At 40.5% G+C, this 15,442-nt stretch overlaps 1 protein-coding gene across 1 annotated transcript in view; it reads right to left on the bottom strand.

The window, feature by feature from the left end:
• ARAP2 (ArfGAP with RhoGAP domain, ankyrin repeat and PH domain 2) overlaps positions 1-14,458 on the bottom strand; it is a 183,153-nt gene extending 168,695 nt beyond the window's left edge. The window contains 4 exon segments of the mRNA XM_033106382.1: positions 391-409; positions 412-539; positions 541-1,425; positions 14,096-14,458. Of these exon segments, the coding sequence (XP_032962273.1) occupies positions 391-409; positions 412-539; positions 541-1,280 (887 nt within the window). The 5' untranslated portion in view covers positions 1,281-1,425; positions 14,096-14,458.
• Between the last annotated feature and the right edge of the window lie 984 nt (positions 14,459-15,442).

Here is a 15,442-nt window from a genome sequence, read left to right as displayed (position 1 = left end):
TAGAAACATGGCCCTGCCAAAGAACAAATAATTCAGTGGGGAGACAGAGTCAGCTATTCAAATATGAGAACTGTACTCATGGAAGATGTAATACCAGGTGTGGAGGGGAGGTATGTGAAGGAATATCCACACAGAATTAAGGGAAGGGATGTTCCCCCCAATTAAATGAGAGAAAGCTAAAGAGTGCCAGGCAGCTTTACGTTGGAAACAGACTCTGGGAAAAAGTGTAAAAGAGAAGTGGCATAACAAAAAATGTTTTAAGAAAGAATTGGTTGAATAGGTAATTTAATAGAAGTCAAATTAGAAGAACACCCTCGACATATAATCATTAAAAATAACTAAATTCCCCAAATGTGCGTACTTACACCGCTTACTCATAAACGTTCTTACCTTCCTGTAATTCCTTTGTTGATCCTGGCCTCGCTGGTACGGTCGATGTCTTCGCAGCAGATCGCGATGGCCTTGAAACCTTGCGACGACTTCTCATAGGTGTGCCCGGTGATGATGGAATCGACATCTTTCCAACCATTCTCCTTGCATTTAAAGAATTGGGCTGGTGGTTGATCTTTCTAATAAACCCCAGTTCCATTTTTTCCGGAATTTGCTTCTGATACTGAACCGCCAAGAGAAGAAAGGCATACAGGATCTGCATTAGGAAGCTTGCTCACATTTTCTGAGATCAAATCAATTTTTTCTGTTTGTTCTTCAATTGTACAACCCACAGTTTTTGTAATCAAAGATTCTATTTTAATATTTTCTCTACCAAGGAGAGAACCTTGAAAAGAACCTAAATTCAGGTGTGGATTTTCTTCTGGAATGGGAAAGTTATGTTCGGGAAGAGATATCTTATCATCTGACTTAAGAGACTGGCTATTTTCCACACTAACGTCATTTTGATCAAGATTTTTGGTAACAGTCTCCAACTGCATTGGGTTAGGAGTCTGAACGCGACATGAATTCGAAAGTTCTATGCAGGTATCCTGATCAGAAGACGGAGCATGGTGATCCTTTGAAGTCTCAGCATTCTTCTTTGCTTTATGAATATTTGCATATATTGGGATATCTTGTGATTTTGACAAGACTTTCTGTAACTGTTTAATTATCCTCCTCCGGTGTCCTGTAGGTGATATTCCAATTTTGTGTAGGACGCTGTCATTTATTGTTGCACAGTCCTTCACAGTATTAAAACCAAACTCACGGAAGTGTAAGAGATACTGCTCCAAATTAATGCTCATTAGGAAATCTCTGATGTCAACATTTACTTCACTGACTGAGGACATAATGGTGGCTTCATTACTAAGCTGAGTACAATGAGATACACACAAAGGAGGATACGCTTCTGTATTGGTTTTCCTCTCTCACTTGCAACAGAAAAATGTCTCAAAATGTTATTTGTTCCATAGTGAATGCTATATGTGCTTCAGCCTGGAAAAAAAAAGGAAAATTAATTTATTAGGACATTTTAGCTATTAAAACCTAGTTTTACATTATAAACTCTCTCTGAAGAAACACAATAGAAATAAAGATAACTACTTTCGCTCACCGAGTTTGGAATCTTTGTGCATTACTCTGCATGTCCTAGAAAGTCAATTCCTGAGTATGAAGGTACTGGACAGAAATGCTATGGCAGTATCAAATGATTTCCAGAAAGTTAAAAAATGACTCTCACACAGATATAAAATAAGCATGTGTCAAAAATGTTATTCAACTCATTAATGAAGGAACCAGTATGGTGGTAAGACTAGTTCCAAGAAGAACTAGCTTATACAGGAATTAGCCGGTTTTGTAGAATAGACTCATACAGTCCTTCAAAAGGCTTGGTGGTGGTGGTGGTTGTTGTTGTTGTTGTTGTTGTTTTGGGGTTTTTGTTTCGTTTTGTTTTTTAGTGTTAGAGTAAGACTGGTAGACTAGGGGAAACAAAAGCTGGTTAATGTCTTACATGGCAATAAAACTATAATCTTTAGAGCTATCTTTTCTACTGCAGAAATGGTCTATAAGCTAATAGATAACTTTCCAGTTCTAGGCTTTAACCAAATAGTAAATAGAAAGTGGAACATAAAAATTAGAATTACATATCCCTAGGATAGGCCTGTTAAACAATACTCCAAGCACGGTGTTAAAAGAACATGTTATACATTCTTTTGATTACCAAATTTTAGATAGTTTTTCTTAAAAGCATATGAACAACTGTGCCCTTTAATATACTTTCTTGGAAGATTATTAAAAAGCACATTTAGAACATGTTTCTCAGATCAATAAATTTCATTTGAAAAAAACAGTGGCATTGGATGTACAATATTTACATACAAGATGAGTTGAATAATTAGTTAATTCTTAAATACATTAAATAACAAGAAATAAGTTAATATGAAAGTAAAAGTTTAAAGGTCACATTTTCCTTTATACAGTGCAAATTCATATAGGTTCATTTTTCTCCCAAACAACATCATTAAATTGTTTTAAAAGTCGATTTATCAAGGTACTGTTTTTATGGCTGTGTTCAACCTGTGAAAATGTATGGTATGTGCAATTTTCTGTATATTATGTTTCAATTAAAAGAAAAAAAGTACACAATATGCCTCACACCCACATACTGAAGTAATAAAATGAGACACACCCAAACAAGGTAAATTTATCTGAACAAGCGTTGATGCAGTATTTCTGGATATCACCTCTCAAATAGCTCTTCAAAAGACACCTCTCACAAGCTGCCACGTCTTATACACCAATGACCAGAAACTATTGCCTCAACTATTTAAAATATCAGTAAATATTGACAAACAGGTATAGGATAAGAGGGAAAGCACATATCATATTCAGGTAGCACTGCAGGAGCAGAGAAATAAAAATACAGAGCCAAGATGAAAGGCAGGAAATGCCTTTGTCAATAAGGTATCTCTCTATCATGACAAATGCCAGAAAAAAAAAGTATAAAGTTAAACCTCAATACCACATACAAACCTAAGTCTCAGATATACCATTCCAGTTCTTTACAATATTTTGTAAATAAATACATTAGCTAATTTTTTGGCACATCACAAAATGGAAATAATTATCGCCAAATTGATTGGCACCTTGGACTTTCTGTCCTCCTGAACTGTGAGAAAATAAATGTCTGGTTTCTTAAGCCAGGGGGTCTGTGTATTTTGTTGCAGCAGCCCAAATGACTAACACACTCCTCCAGACTCACTGCACCTCGCCCCAGTTCAGACCTACATTATATCTCTTGCCTGGATTACTGCTACACTCTGAACAAATCCCTCAGTCCAGTTTCCATGTGTTGGTGAATTACTGAAATCCAAATTTGCCATGTCATGCCACATCCTCCAGGGTCTAAGCTCCTTATGGTGCCATAAACACAGTCTGGTCTTGGTTTAACAATAATAAGAGCAGCTACTACTGATGTAAACAGCAATTATGTGCCAGACATCATACCTCATGTATATTTCCTGCAAGGTAAGTAAGTGTTCCTAGTACGTACTATCTCCAGGCTCAAGTTTAATCCCTGCCAAACCGTCTACCAACATCCTTCACTCACTTTAGCTCTTTGTTAATTATTGTTCCCAAGGCAACAAACCATTTCATAGCCCCATACCTTTTGTGTATACTGTACTGCTTGCAAATCTACACATTTTGCAAAGTCCTAAGCACTATTTAAAAGGAGGACATGTATGACCTTCTCTGTGAAAGCTTCCCACTGACCTTAAACAGAATCACTCCTTTCTTAATATAGAACTAGGATCCTTGTAATTTGCCAAGTGCTTAGGACAATGTTTCTGAGAGGGAAGATCATAGGGATGGTTGAAGTGATTGAGAAGCCCATTGTGTTAGTTTTTTGGTGTGCACGTGTGTTTACACAAATACACAAAGCGCTTTCCTTCCTTCGGAGTGTACACATACACTTCCTGCGTGCTGGCTCAAGGATGGAAACACCACGTTCCACCCAAAACCACTGCTGTCAGTCAACATGCTGAATGTGGCTAGTGAACCTGATTCCTTTTCGTGACCCAGAAGAGGTTCCCTCCCACAGGCCCTACAATACTCTCTGTACTTTATCATCAGCTCCATCTTCCAATCACCTGACTTTAACTGTCTTACCACCCACAAGGGTGTTCACAGATCCACTTCTTTAGAGGCTTCTACCCATATGCACGTCATCAGAGGCAAGTGATGGACGTACCTAACTATAAGTCTATTATATTCAAACTTCTCATATGAAATCAAAGCCCTCTCCATTCTGACCTCCACTTGGGCAAAAGGGTACACATGACGTGCTCTAGGTCAGCGGCTCTCCAGGCTCTGGTCTATGGATCTGCTGTACAGTAACAAGTGCTGTGACAGGCCCAGGTCTCTGTATTTGTAACACATTTCAAAAATGACTGGGATGTGCAACAAATTTTGGCAACTACAGTTTTAAATTGCTCATTCTCCAGTACGCTTTATACCATCTTACCTGGCCTAACTTCATCACGCTCCTCCCCTAGGATGAAGGCCCCTCCTACAAACGCGTTGACCCCAAGGCTAGAGTCAGACTCAAATCCCACCTCCTCCACTTTCTAGCGGTGTAAACATAGGCACATGTCTATATGTCCATTTCCTTAACCAAGAAATGGAAACACTCAATGTACCTCAGCTCTGGTGAGGATTAAAAGAGATAATCCACCGTGAGTGCTGAAATAGTACTTTAGTATATGGTAAGTGCTAAGCAAACATTCACTTCCAATATTATTTCTTTTCATCACTACAGTCACTCCACATTCTTTGAAGTCTAACTTAAATGTATTTCCTTCACAAAGTCTACTGAACAAGAAATAAACTGTCTTCTTTATATTCCTACAGCATTTACTTCTTAGAGCATTAAATTCTGTTCTATTCTATTCATCAGTAGTAACCTACAGAAGTGGGAAAGTACAGTGCAAAAGCCAAAATCTGGGGGCTGGACAACCTGGGTCTAATCCCAGTTCCTCCATTTATTAGTTTTGTGCGCTTGGATTAGTATTTAACCTCTCTGTGCCTCAGGAAGGAAAATGGGAGTAATAATAGCACCCATAGTTTTGTGAGCCTGGACAAGTATTTAACCACTCGGTGCCTTAGATTCATCAGCAATGAAGTAGTACCTACTTCATTGGCTGTTGTAAAGGATTTAGGACACCAATTACACACAACAAACGTTAAATAACTGTTCGCCATTATAATTATTTTTATTATCCCATAATAAACTAATAACTCTGCCAAGAAGATGACCATATAAACTGACCAATAAATTCTGATCTGTTTATAAATTATCTGTTCATAGTATATGACATCTATGCAGTACATGTTTAGAGAATGTACAAATAGCTGGCATGACATATGTGGTTGTGCATTTGCCTATCCTATCCGGACCCATTTCCAAGAGAAAAATTAAGTAAAAGGGAAGGAATATTTAGGAGTGTCTGCTACATGCCTGGCTTGTGATATCACTTAATAAACATTATCTTACCATCTTCCTGAGCATGACCTTGAAACTACATCCTGAACCAACTATTTCTGACCACCTGTCCTGGTCAGATCCTAGTTCAAGCGATTATCTTGTCTATCTTAGACCATTACAATAGCCTCCCGGCTGACAGCTCTGATTCTGTCCTGGCCTCCTACCCCACAACATATTCTCAGTACAACAGCCAGATGATTCATTTTATAACAAAAGTCATACCATACCACTTCCTGCAACTTCCAACTTCATCTTCCTGACTCTCCCTCTCCATCACTCAATTGCCACCAAGTTGGCCTCAGTCCTATTCCCACCTCATGACCTTCTCACCCTTCTATCTCTTTCAAATCTGCTTCCTCAACATACACCCATGACGCGTGGCTCACTCCATCACTTTAGGTCTCTGCTCACATGTGCCCCTTTGGGGAGGTCTTCCCTAATCCTCCTATGCATGGAAGCACACCTTGTACCTCACTACTCCTTACCTGTGTTTTATCTGTCTTCATGGCATTTGTTACCACCGGTTCCAAGAGGGCAGGGATCCTGTCTACTATTCAACACTCTAGCCCTTCAGTTTGAACACTGTCAGTCAGGCATGTAGCATGGGCTCAACAAATGTCTGCTGAATGACTTCTTCCCACTTTGAGATGACTTAAGATGAAAAGTGGAAAGTATACTTTTAAAGTTTTCTCTATTTAGGTCACCACACTTACAAGATGTAGAGACAGGATTCAAGTACAGATTTCTCCAATCCATGCAACCATGAAAAGAGATCAAATCAGGGGTTAGGCGTTGCCAGGAGGGCAGCTAGAAACATCGCAAAGCACCTATGGACTTTTTATTTAAAAACTCAGGGGTTGGGACAGTTTTCCTCCGCTAATGCCTCAAGTAAGGAAAACCACCCCAGCGACCCCCTCCTCACCCCCATTCCCCACTCATTACCAGTGGGGTTCCCAGAGTTGAACTAGAAGGAAAGAAAATAACTGAAAACCATGGGTCACTTCAATAAACTTCTAAGGTCATCAATTCTTCAGTGCTGAACACTTCTGAAATCACGTGTGCTTTACTCCAGTATCTTACAGGAAGCAAAAATTGGCACAGGACAATCAAATTCAGTCACAAATTTCATCCATTTGATTTTAAAAAGCACACCATATTAAAATCAGAAACATAGCCTTAGAGCATTTAGAAACTGCAATGTGTCAAAACGATAAGCTTAACCATCACAGGATCACAGGACGGAAAGGAACCTCAGAGAACACCGTCTCTGAGGGGGAAATCCAGAAATGGGTGAGAAAATGCTTTTGCTGATCATAATGCTCGAGTAGCACCAGTAGATAGGAAAGGTGATTTATGATATCCTAGGGGCACAATTTTACTACTTCAGTTCTCTACAATGAAGCACTCCCACAAAGCGCCTGGCAAAATAGGCACACAGAAGTGCCCCTGCCTTCAAGTTGTCAACTTCTTGTGGAAAAAGAGCTAAGCCCTTAAAAAATTAGAGGGCTCCATATGGATACCTGCTGAACTAGTTAGTTCAAGCTACAGAGCTTAATGGAATCCCACCTTTGCTTCAGTACAGAATATAGTCACAAGAAATGGGTATCATGGTATTTGCATATCAAGCAAACTCATTAACATACCAAGATATTAACTCCAAGTATTCATAAAGACAACACGTTCTTTCTACTTTGTTCCCCATAACCATGCAGAAGAGGAAGTGGTTTTGAAAAAAATGTGCTTGTCAAATTACTCCATCCCATATACAGAACTGATTGCAAAAGGTCAAAGGTCAATGATCCTAACTTACTGTTCTGGCCTGAATGCTCGGCCCCAGAACCCTGTAAATTGGTCATTTAGCGTCCCTCTCCTCTACCATCCACTCACCTACATTAATTAGCTTCGAGCAACACCACCCCATTAAACCCCTTACAGGAAGCCCAGTTTCTTCCGTCAGGTCATCACACTTAACTGTGGTCATCCACAGACTCTGACTTTCACTGCCATGTTCTCTATCTTGACCACTCTTCCTTCCCATCCATCAAAACACAGCCTTCCTCCTTCATTATCCCTCAGTCTTATATTGCTAATAATAATAATAGCCAACACGTCTGGAGTGTTAACAAACCATCTGTGTAGGATCTCATGTAATCCTCACAGCTGCCTTGGGAGGAAAGTTCACGCCCAAAGCCACACAGCAGATAACCAGTGGAGCCAGAATTCTAAGAGTTGGATTCTACCACCTGTGCAATTAACTATGCTGCCTAACATACAATTTATTTAAACAGTAGAGGTGTGTAAAAGGACTCTATGTTTTCTCTCTCTCTCCCTTGACTGTCTAGTTATGGACTTACACTCAATAGAGAAATGCTGCTTACCTACACCATGCCTTGCAAACCCAAGTTTTACACACCTTTTCAATTTGATTGTGGACATATGTGTCCACGTAAGTGGTTAAATATGGAAGCCTACATTCATTTACATTTAATCGCTTGAGATTAAGAGCAATCACATATTAAAGAACATCTTTGAAACAATTGTACAAAACAACTGTAATATAGAGTTTAGTGTATTAAACTTATTTTGCATCTTTCATTGCAGAAAGGTAGTTAATGCTCTATGTAGGACAACAGATATAGTAACGTTCAGCAGTATGAAGCCAAAATGAAATCATCGAACGTGACCACAGCATTCCCTTCTCACCAGAGCAGTCAGTGGTGATGGGATGAAAAAACAAAACTGCTTGACTACAACAGAAGTATTGTTCCAAAACGTACTTAACCATGGTCTTAAAGGTTCAACTTCAAATGTGATACAAAAGAAGACAAGGAGGGAAGCAACCCAAGTGTACATGGACATATGAATGGATAAACAAAAGTGCCTCACCATACACACACAATTGAAGCAGCCTTAAAACGGAAGGAACTCTGCAGTACACTACCGAGATGGATGAACCTTGAGGACATAACTAAACCAGCCTAAAAAACAAATACTGTATGACTCCATTTACATGAGGGATATAAAGTAGTCAAATTCATAAAATTGGAAAGTAGAATGGTGGTTAGCAGGGGCTGGGGGCAGAGGGGCAGTTGATTAATGGATACAGAGTTTAGGTCTGCAAGATGAGAAAGTTCTGGAGAGCTGCCTCACAACAATGTAAACATATACTAAACTCTACTGAACTGTGCACTTATAAATAGCTAAGATGGAGAATTAAATGCTATGTTTGTCTGTGTATATTTTTTAAACCACAATAAGAAGGACGTAGGGAGATGGATTAGAAGATTTGGGCTAGCTTCTCAGCTTTTATTCAAACTGAACTCCTGTACATACCTTGGCTTTTTTCTCTCCTTTGGGGACCAAGTCGAGTCTTTCAAGTATGTACCACACACCCATGAACACTCCCCACCTATTCCATCCCTCCTTAATTCCTCATTAATTCTCCCCAGGCAGTGTATCGGGAGCACAGTGGTCTGGAGTCAGGCTGCATGGATTCCAATCTGGCCTTCCCCATTTGTTGGCCTCGTACCGTACCTTGATTACATTACGTAACTTCCCTGAAGCTTAGTTTCCTCCTCTGTAAATGAGGATAATATGCCTCAAATATGATAGGACTTCTGTTAGGATTAAACAAGTAAAATATGTAAGGTATACATAACAGTACCTGACATGTATTATAAATGTACGAAGCATGTTGGCTATTAATATTCATTCATCTGTTGTATACAATATTGCACTTGGTCATATTTGTACTAGATTATTGAACTTGGTTTGACTGGTATTCTGCTTGCCTAGTACAATTACATTCCTTTAAATTAGCGCTGTAAATTATTCTTCTAAGAGACCTACAAATCATTTGATACTGCAGTCAACATAGCATTATTAAGTTAGTAAAATAGACCGAGGGTGCCAAAAAAACATGTGTCAACGTTGGTCAACATTGCTCAAGCAGTGCGCCGTAATCAGAAGTGTCTGGACACTGATGGTAACCACTTTGAGCACCTCTTATAATTGCAGAAGTCAAACGTGACTTGTAGTCATCCTTTGTTATCGGTATATATTGAGTATTACGATTTTAATACAGTTTTTCCTCTCTCAAAATGTGTCTACATTTTTTTGGCACCCTCTGTAGATGTGGTTAGTGAGAATGATGACCTTACCTGAAGACTTTAGACTCGGGACACAGAGCAGTGATTATCAGTGATCCCAGCTCCGCTGTGTGCTAGCTACATGACTTCAGGAAAGATCCTTTATTTTTCTGAGCCTCAATGTTGGCATGTGTAAGCAGTGATCACAATACACAGGACTGTTTTGAGGATGAAATGAGTAAATACGTATAAAGATCTTAGAACAGTCCCTGGCAAGCAATAAGCATCGAGTTGTCTGCTAAGTGGAGAATAACTGAGGTTTGAAATAGCCAGGGTCTGGGCAAAAGGATCTATGGCTTGGATCAAGGAGAAAGGACTGCTCTATGATTTGATTATTATATGTACTATGCAATCTGAAATATACAACTCTGTCAAAATGTACAACTTAATATCCATCTCCACATCTGATGTAAGGCCAGAAGTGATAATCCCTTTACTTATTATGAGAAGTTATTAGTAGCCTATGTAGTACCTAGGTTTAGGTGTTTTAGATAATATCACAATAGTTAAATGGCTGATAATCTCCTTAGCTTCAGTAAGTCTTTTCTCTTTCAAGCTGCCCACCTAGATTTTAAGTTAACTGGCTAATGTTTGAGGCTTCTTTTCGATTCTAATTCGGAGGTCTTTAAAGTAGAGCCATAAGTACTGGGCAACCAGAGAAAGATTTCATTTTCCCGAGTCCCTCCAAGAGCCAAAGTGTGGGTAATGAAAAGGAGTAAGTGGAAGCCTGCATCACTGTGGAGGACACCCACCTGCATGGACATCTGGACAGCTCCTTCCGCCCAGTGCCAGCCCCCCCTCCTACCCTTCTCTATAGTCTAGCCACATCTACCTGAAGAAAGGAGAATCAGACCCCTAAGAACTCTTGATATGAACACAGACACATATTCTTCAGGCTTCTGTTCCATTTCATGCTGCACTGAACATCACTTTAATGTCTAATTTACTCAGATCAAAACTAGCATATTATACTTCAATAAAAAGATTTAAAAAGGTATAGTTATGATATGTGCACTTTCTTATATATTACCTTATATTTAATTTTTTTTAGTTTAGTACAAATGTGTACCCCACCATTTCTCTGAATTTGAGCTGAATTTTCTAGACTAACAACCAGATGTTCAAAATAGCCCAGTGAACCGTTTCCTCTCTTTGCATTTATAAATAGCACCCTGACCTCTTTTCCAACTGAATTTGAGGGCTTATTCCTAGTGCTTCTGTAATTGTCAAAGTCTCTTTTTCTTAGGAAAGGGTAACTCAGCAATGTCTCCCAGCTTATTGACTCATTTACATTTCTTCGTTCAACAAATATTTAAAGGACACAATTTACTCTCTCCAAGATAATAGGAGGAAATATTTGCAGTTTAAGATAACAGCACCTATTATCTCATTTGAAAACAGTGTTAAGTGCTACAAAGAAAGAGAAGATGCAATGTCTTCTCTAAAAGAGTTTAAAATCCAAAGGGGTAAATTAGGCATGACTATAAACAAAAGAAAATAGCATGCACGTGAAAATTCAGTACTTTACAATGCAGTAAGCGCCAGAAAAGAAGGAATACCCAAATTGGAAGACTCTAACAAAGCACTTAAATTATAATGATAAGAAAAAATCAAATTTTGTGACCTTGACTTTAACGTGGTTTACATTTTAAGTACTGCTTTATTTTTAAGTACACAAAGAAGCAATAGCATCACCTTTCACAAGTGCCAAGGAACTCTTGAAATCTCAAAACAGCTCCATAAATATAAGTGAAATATGCAGCAATTTGAGCCTTGAGGATGGAATGCTCAGTGAAGGAGCTATGGAGGGATGTCTCAAGATGTACAGGAAGAAATGTAGTAGACGGAGACAGCAGCATCTGAAGTGGCAGGGATGTCATAAAGAGAGCATCGAGGGAGAAGATGTCTTCAGACAATAGGAAGAAGAGGAGAGGAGCTAGGAGAGACTGAGGGTTCAGTGAAAGGTGACGCCAGCAAAGGAAGCTGGGATTGGCTATGGAGGGCCTTGAACAGGAGGCTAAGAATTCTGAACTTCATCAAGGTACTGTGAAAGAGTTTTTGGCAACCACTTTCACCATCACCACCCTCACCCCCCAGGAGCTCAAGTCACCTGATAATCAGCAAGGAGACCACACCTCTCTTCTGTTCTGTCCTGATCCTCTCTCCAACTCCAAATGGATTAAACCACTCTCTACTCTTTCTAAAGCTATGTGATGTAACAGTCCATTTTGCATCCATTTTTGTGAAAACTATTAGGGCAGAATCACTCTTATTAGCCCTTCCCTAAGTATTCCCTCACCTACCCACACACCTTTGTACACAAACGGTATAAAATAAAATAAAAAGATTCTCCCCATTTCTTCACTAATAGTTTTTACCCCTGAAGCTGCTCAAAAAGACTACTTTAACCCAGATCAGGACTCTCTTGTTTCCTCCATAGCATTGGTAAGGAAGTAAGTTTACGCTGAGTCAAAACTACAATAAAATTCTAACAGATCAAATTTCTAACTAGAAAAGATCATGTGAAGAGAATACCACTGACCTAATAGTTCAGTTAAAGAAAACAGCAAGCAAAATGGTTTAACTATCATTATATATTTATTCTGGCCAATGCTTAAAAGAAACCTAAAATGATAAACTGCAGAAAGATTAAGACGATATCTCATAACCTCTCATCTCATCAATCACTGTTGGTTAAAAGCCAAGAAATATTCCAACGTTAATACGAAGTTCTCTACCTAATTAACATTTTACAGAGAATTTTTAAAATCCCTCAGTTTAGAGTAAGTGCAAAGATTGGACACAATGAGACAATAAAATGAGTGAAAACAAACACTTGTTAAAATAGTACTATTAAAGCAATGACCATCATTTATATTTAGCATTTACAGCATCTTTCACAAACTTTCTCAAAGCTGCAAGGAGGTGGGGTAGAAAGTAAGGACACAAGAAATACCTTCTTGGATATCATGAGATCTATAACCGAGAGTCCTAAATAGGTTTTTAAAACTTCATAGTTTCACAGTGTTAACATAACAATTTACAAGAAAATTGCAATTCATTATAATCTGAGTATTATATTTTACCACTGTAAAAGTAGTTAAATTGAAAAGTATGAATTGACTATAAGTCTCATACTGCTAGAAAGTTGTAGTGATTTTAGATGATTAAGAATTTGCTTTTAAATGAACCGTCAGCTTCTCCTTTCATAGACAACCCACATAAAATTTGAGAGGATTATGCAAGAAGGAAAAAATACAAAGATACTCACATTAATATGTTTTAGTAATTCATTGACTTACCCTCTAGGTATCTTAATTTAAATAAATCTTTGAGTACTGACCAATCACATGTATATAAAACAGTCTTGGTGTTAAGACCCACCTTACGTATGATATGATGTGCTAAATACATGTTTTAAAAGGAGCCAGGGAGATACTTCCACATTAGGCTTTAGCATAGTTCCATGACCCATTTTACTTTTTTTCTTTCTTTTTCAAACATTGTTAAACATTGGACTGTCATGAGAATTTTCCCTTAATACTTCTTTTGTATGAAAATCATAACTAAGAGTTTAGAGGTATTTGTAGCTTTTTCCTTTAAAAAGTTAGCTTATTTTTTAAAAAAATTCATAACTTCATTTTCCAATTACTTATGGGCAATGTTCCACAAACTCGCTAGGGTGTTGAGTGCTTAAGTGCGGGGGAAATCAATACTGAGCTTGTAAGTACAATACTATTATTGGTAATCACAATGACATCCGATTAAAGGTACTTTTAAAAATAGCTTCTTTTTTCAATACACTTTTGTATTTAACCGAAAGGATGTATTCCACTGAGCAGCCTACTTACTTCAAGGACAACCTTGCAAAAAAAAAAAAAAAAAAATGTTGCTATCACCATACAAACTTGCAACAGCCTAAAAAGTTATTATTCCACACAAATTAGCTTCTATTGTCCTCTAATGATCAAAGGTTATATAGTTCACAGTATAATTTCACGAAGTCTTCCCCCAAACCAAAGTAACTCCAGATCGACGCAAGAAGGTTAGGGAAGTGTTTAAGAAAACAAGCCAGGAAGAACTTACTTTACTAAATGAGATGGACATTCATATCCTCAAGAGACCTGTCTCCAAAAGTAAAGGATAAAGATCGATCTGGTCAACTCGCTGCTGACAGGTCCCCAAGTACTGCATTGGGTTGAGGCAGGTGGAAGCCAAATGACTGTAATCAAAGTTAATTTACAGGCCTATCGTCTCAACGTGTACAACAAGCAGAATGCGGGGGAGCATAGAGATCAGTGCAAACTCATTACCTACCCAGTAAATGAGTTGGTGCCTGAAACTCGCTCAAGGGCGGCTCCTTTTCTTTTTCCTTTTGGGGAGCGGGGAATAGAGGGGGCGTCTAGTTGTCTATCCGGATTGTCACCCTCCCGGGCCAAATCCCATTAGTAAGTGGGTTTTTTGTATCACTTACCCGCTTCTGGTTTCCTTTTAGACGCCCACACGCGGGAGCGAAATCCAACGGGTTGAAATCAGAGACCAGCACTTTGCGGTCTGGAAATTTACCCGAAAAAGTACCGAAAAGACGTTCCTCCTCTACTCGCCGGGTCCACGCAGCCCAGCCCACCCGTGGCCCCGGGTACTCGCCTTACGCGTGGGCCGCCAAGCTCGGGAGGCTGCAGAAGGGGAAGCCTGGGCGCCGGCGTCTCTCCCTGCCGGGTTTGCTTGGTCCTCACCCGTCAATCCAGGCGCGGGGCCTCCTCCTTCGCGGACTCCGCCCGCTGCCAGCACCGCGTCTGCAGCCCGGACGGCGGCCACGCGGGCGGCGCTGTCACTCGGGCCCGCGCGCCGCGGCCGCCGCACCTGTAGGCGGAGACGGCGCAGCTCCGGAAGCACCGCGCCCGCAGCCGCGCGGCGCCCAGCCCAGGTGCTCCCGCGCCCCGCCTCGGCTGCTTCCTCTCGGCCCGCGGGGGCGGGGAGCCGGCGTCCCGCGCCGGGGTAACCCGGGCTCAGCTGCGGGGGCGGCGGAGCCGGCCGTCCTGGTTCCGCAGCATAGTTAGGTGGCTGACTCAGTCCGCCGCCACTTGGCCGCGCCTGGCACCCTCGCCACCTGGCGCACCTTGGGCGCGAGGCTCTGGGCCGGCGGGGCTGGAGAGGCTGCGAGGGCGCGTCCGGGAGCGGAGGCGGGCGAGGGTCTTACCCTCCCGGGAGAGAGATGCCCGTGCTCGCTCCCGGGCTCCTGCCGGCCAGTTGGTCTGTCGGTGCGCACTGGTGGGGTTGCTTGTCAAATGGGCGGAACCTCACCACTACTGATTATTAGGATTACTCTACTAACTACTTTCCATGTTGCCTCAGCGTTTCCCAAACTTAGGATTCATCGAGGGCGTTCATTTTCCCGGGCTGCTGCTTTGTAAAACTGCATTCAGTGGACCCGTGAGAATCTCTATTTACCAGGCTCCCTGCTGATTAGGCTGAGCCCATTCATTATATAGGATTCTCCAGCAAGCCGTCCGTCCCTGTGAGGATGGAGTTAGTGTCCCCATTTTGTAGTTGATGAGTCTGAGAGGCAAAGCAACTTGCCTAGGCAGACAGCTTTAAAGACTGGAGGTGATTTTTCAGTTAAAAGTTGAATTCTTTCCCCGAGCAATACAGCCTCCTCACTGATTTTCTAAATCCCCTTGTCTTGTTTTTTTATTTTTGTTTTGTTTTTTGGTGTTTCTTGTTTGTTGGTGTGTTTGTTTTCCCCAGAGGGAAGGGATAACCATGCCTCCAGTCCTTCTGGCACCTGAGATTGTTAGGTCTTGGATGGACATTTCCCCTT

This window comes from Rhinolophus ferrumequinum, chromosome 5 (genome assembly GCF_004115265.2).
Source record: "Rhinolophus ferrumequinum isolate MPI-CBG mRhiFer1 chromosome 5, mRhiFer1_v1.p, whole genome shotgun sequence".
Classification (NCBI taxonomy): Eukaryota; Metazoa; Chordata; class Mammalia; order Chiroptera; family Rhinolophidae; genus Rhinolophus; species Rhinolophus ferrumequinum.
This window is presented reverse-complemented; position numbering and strand designations above follow the sequence as displayed.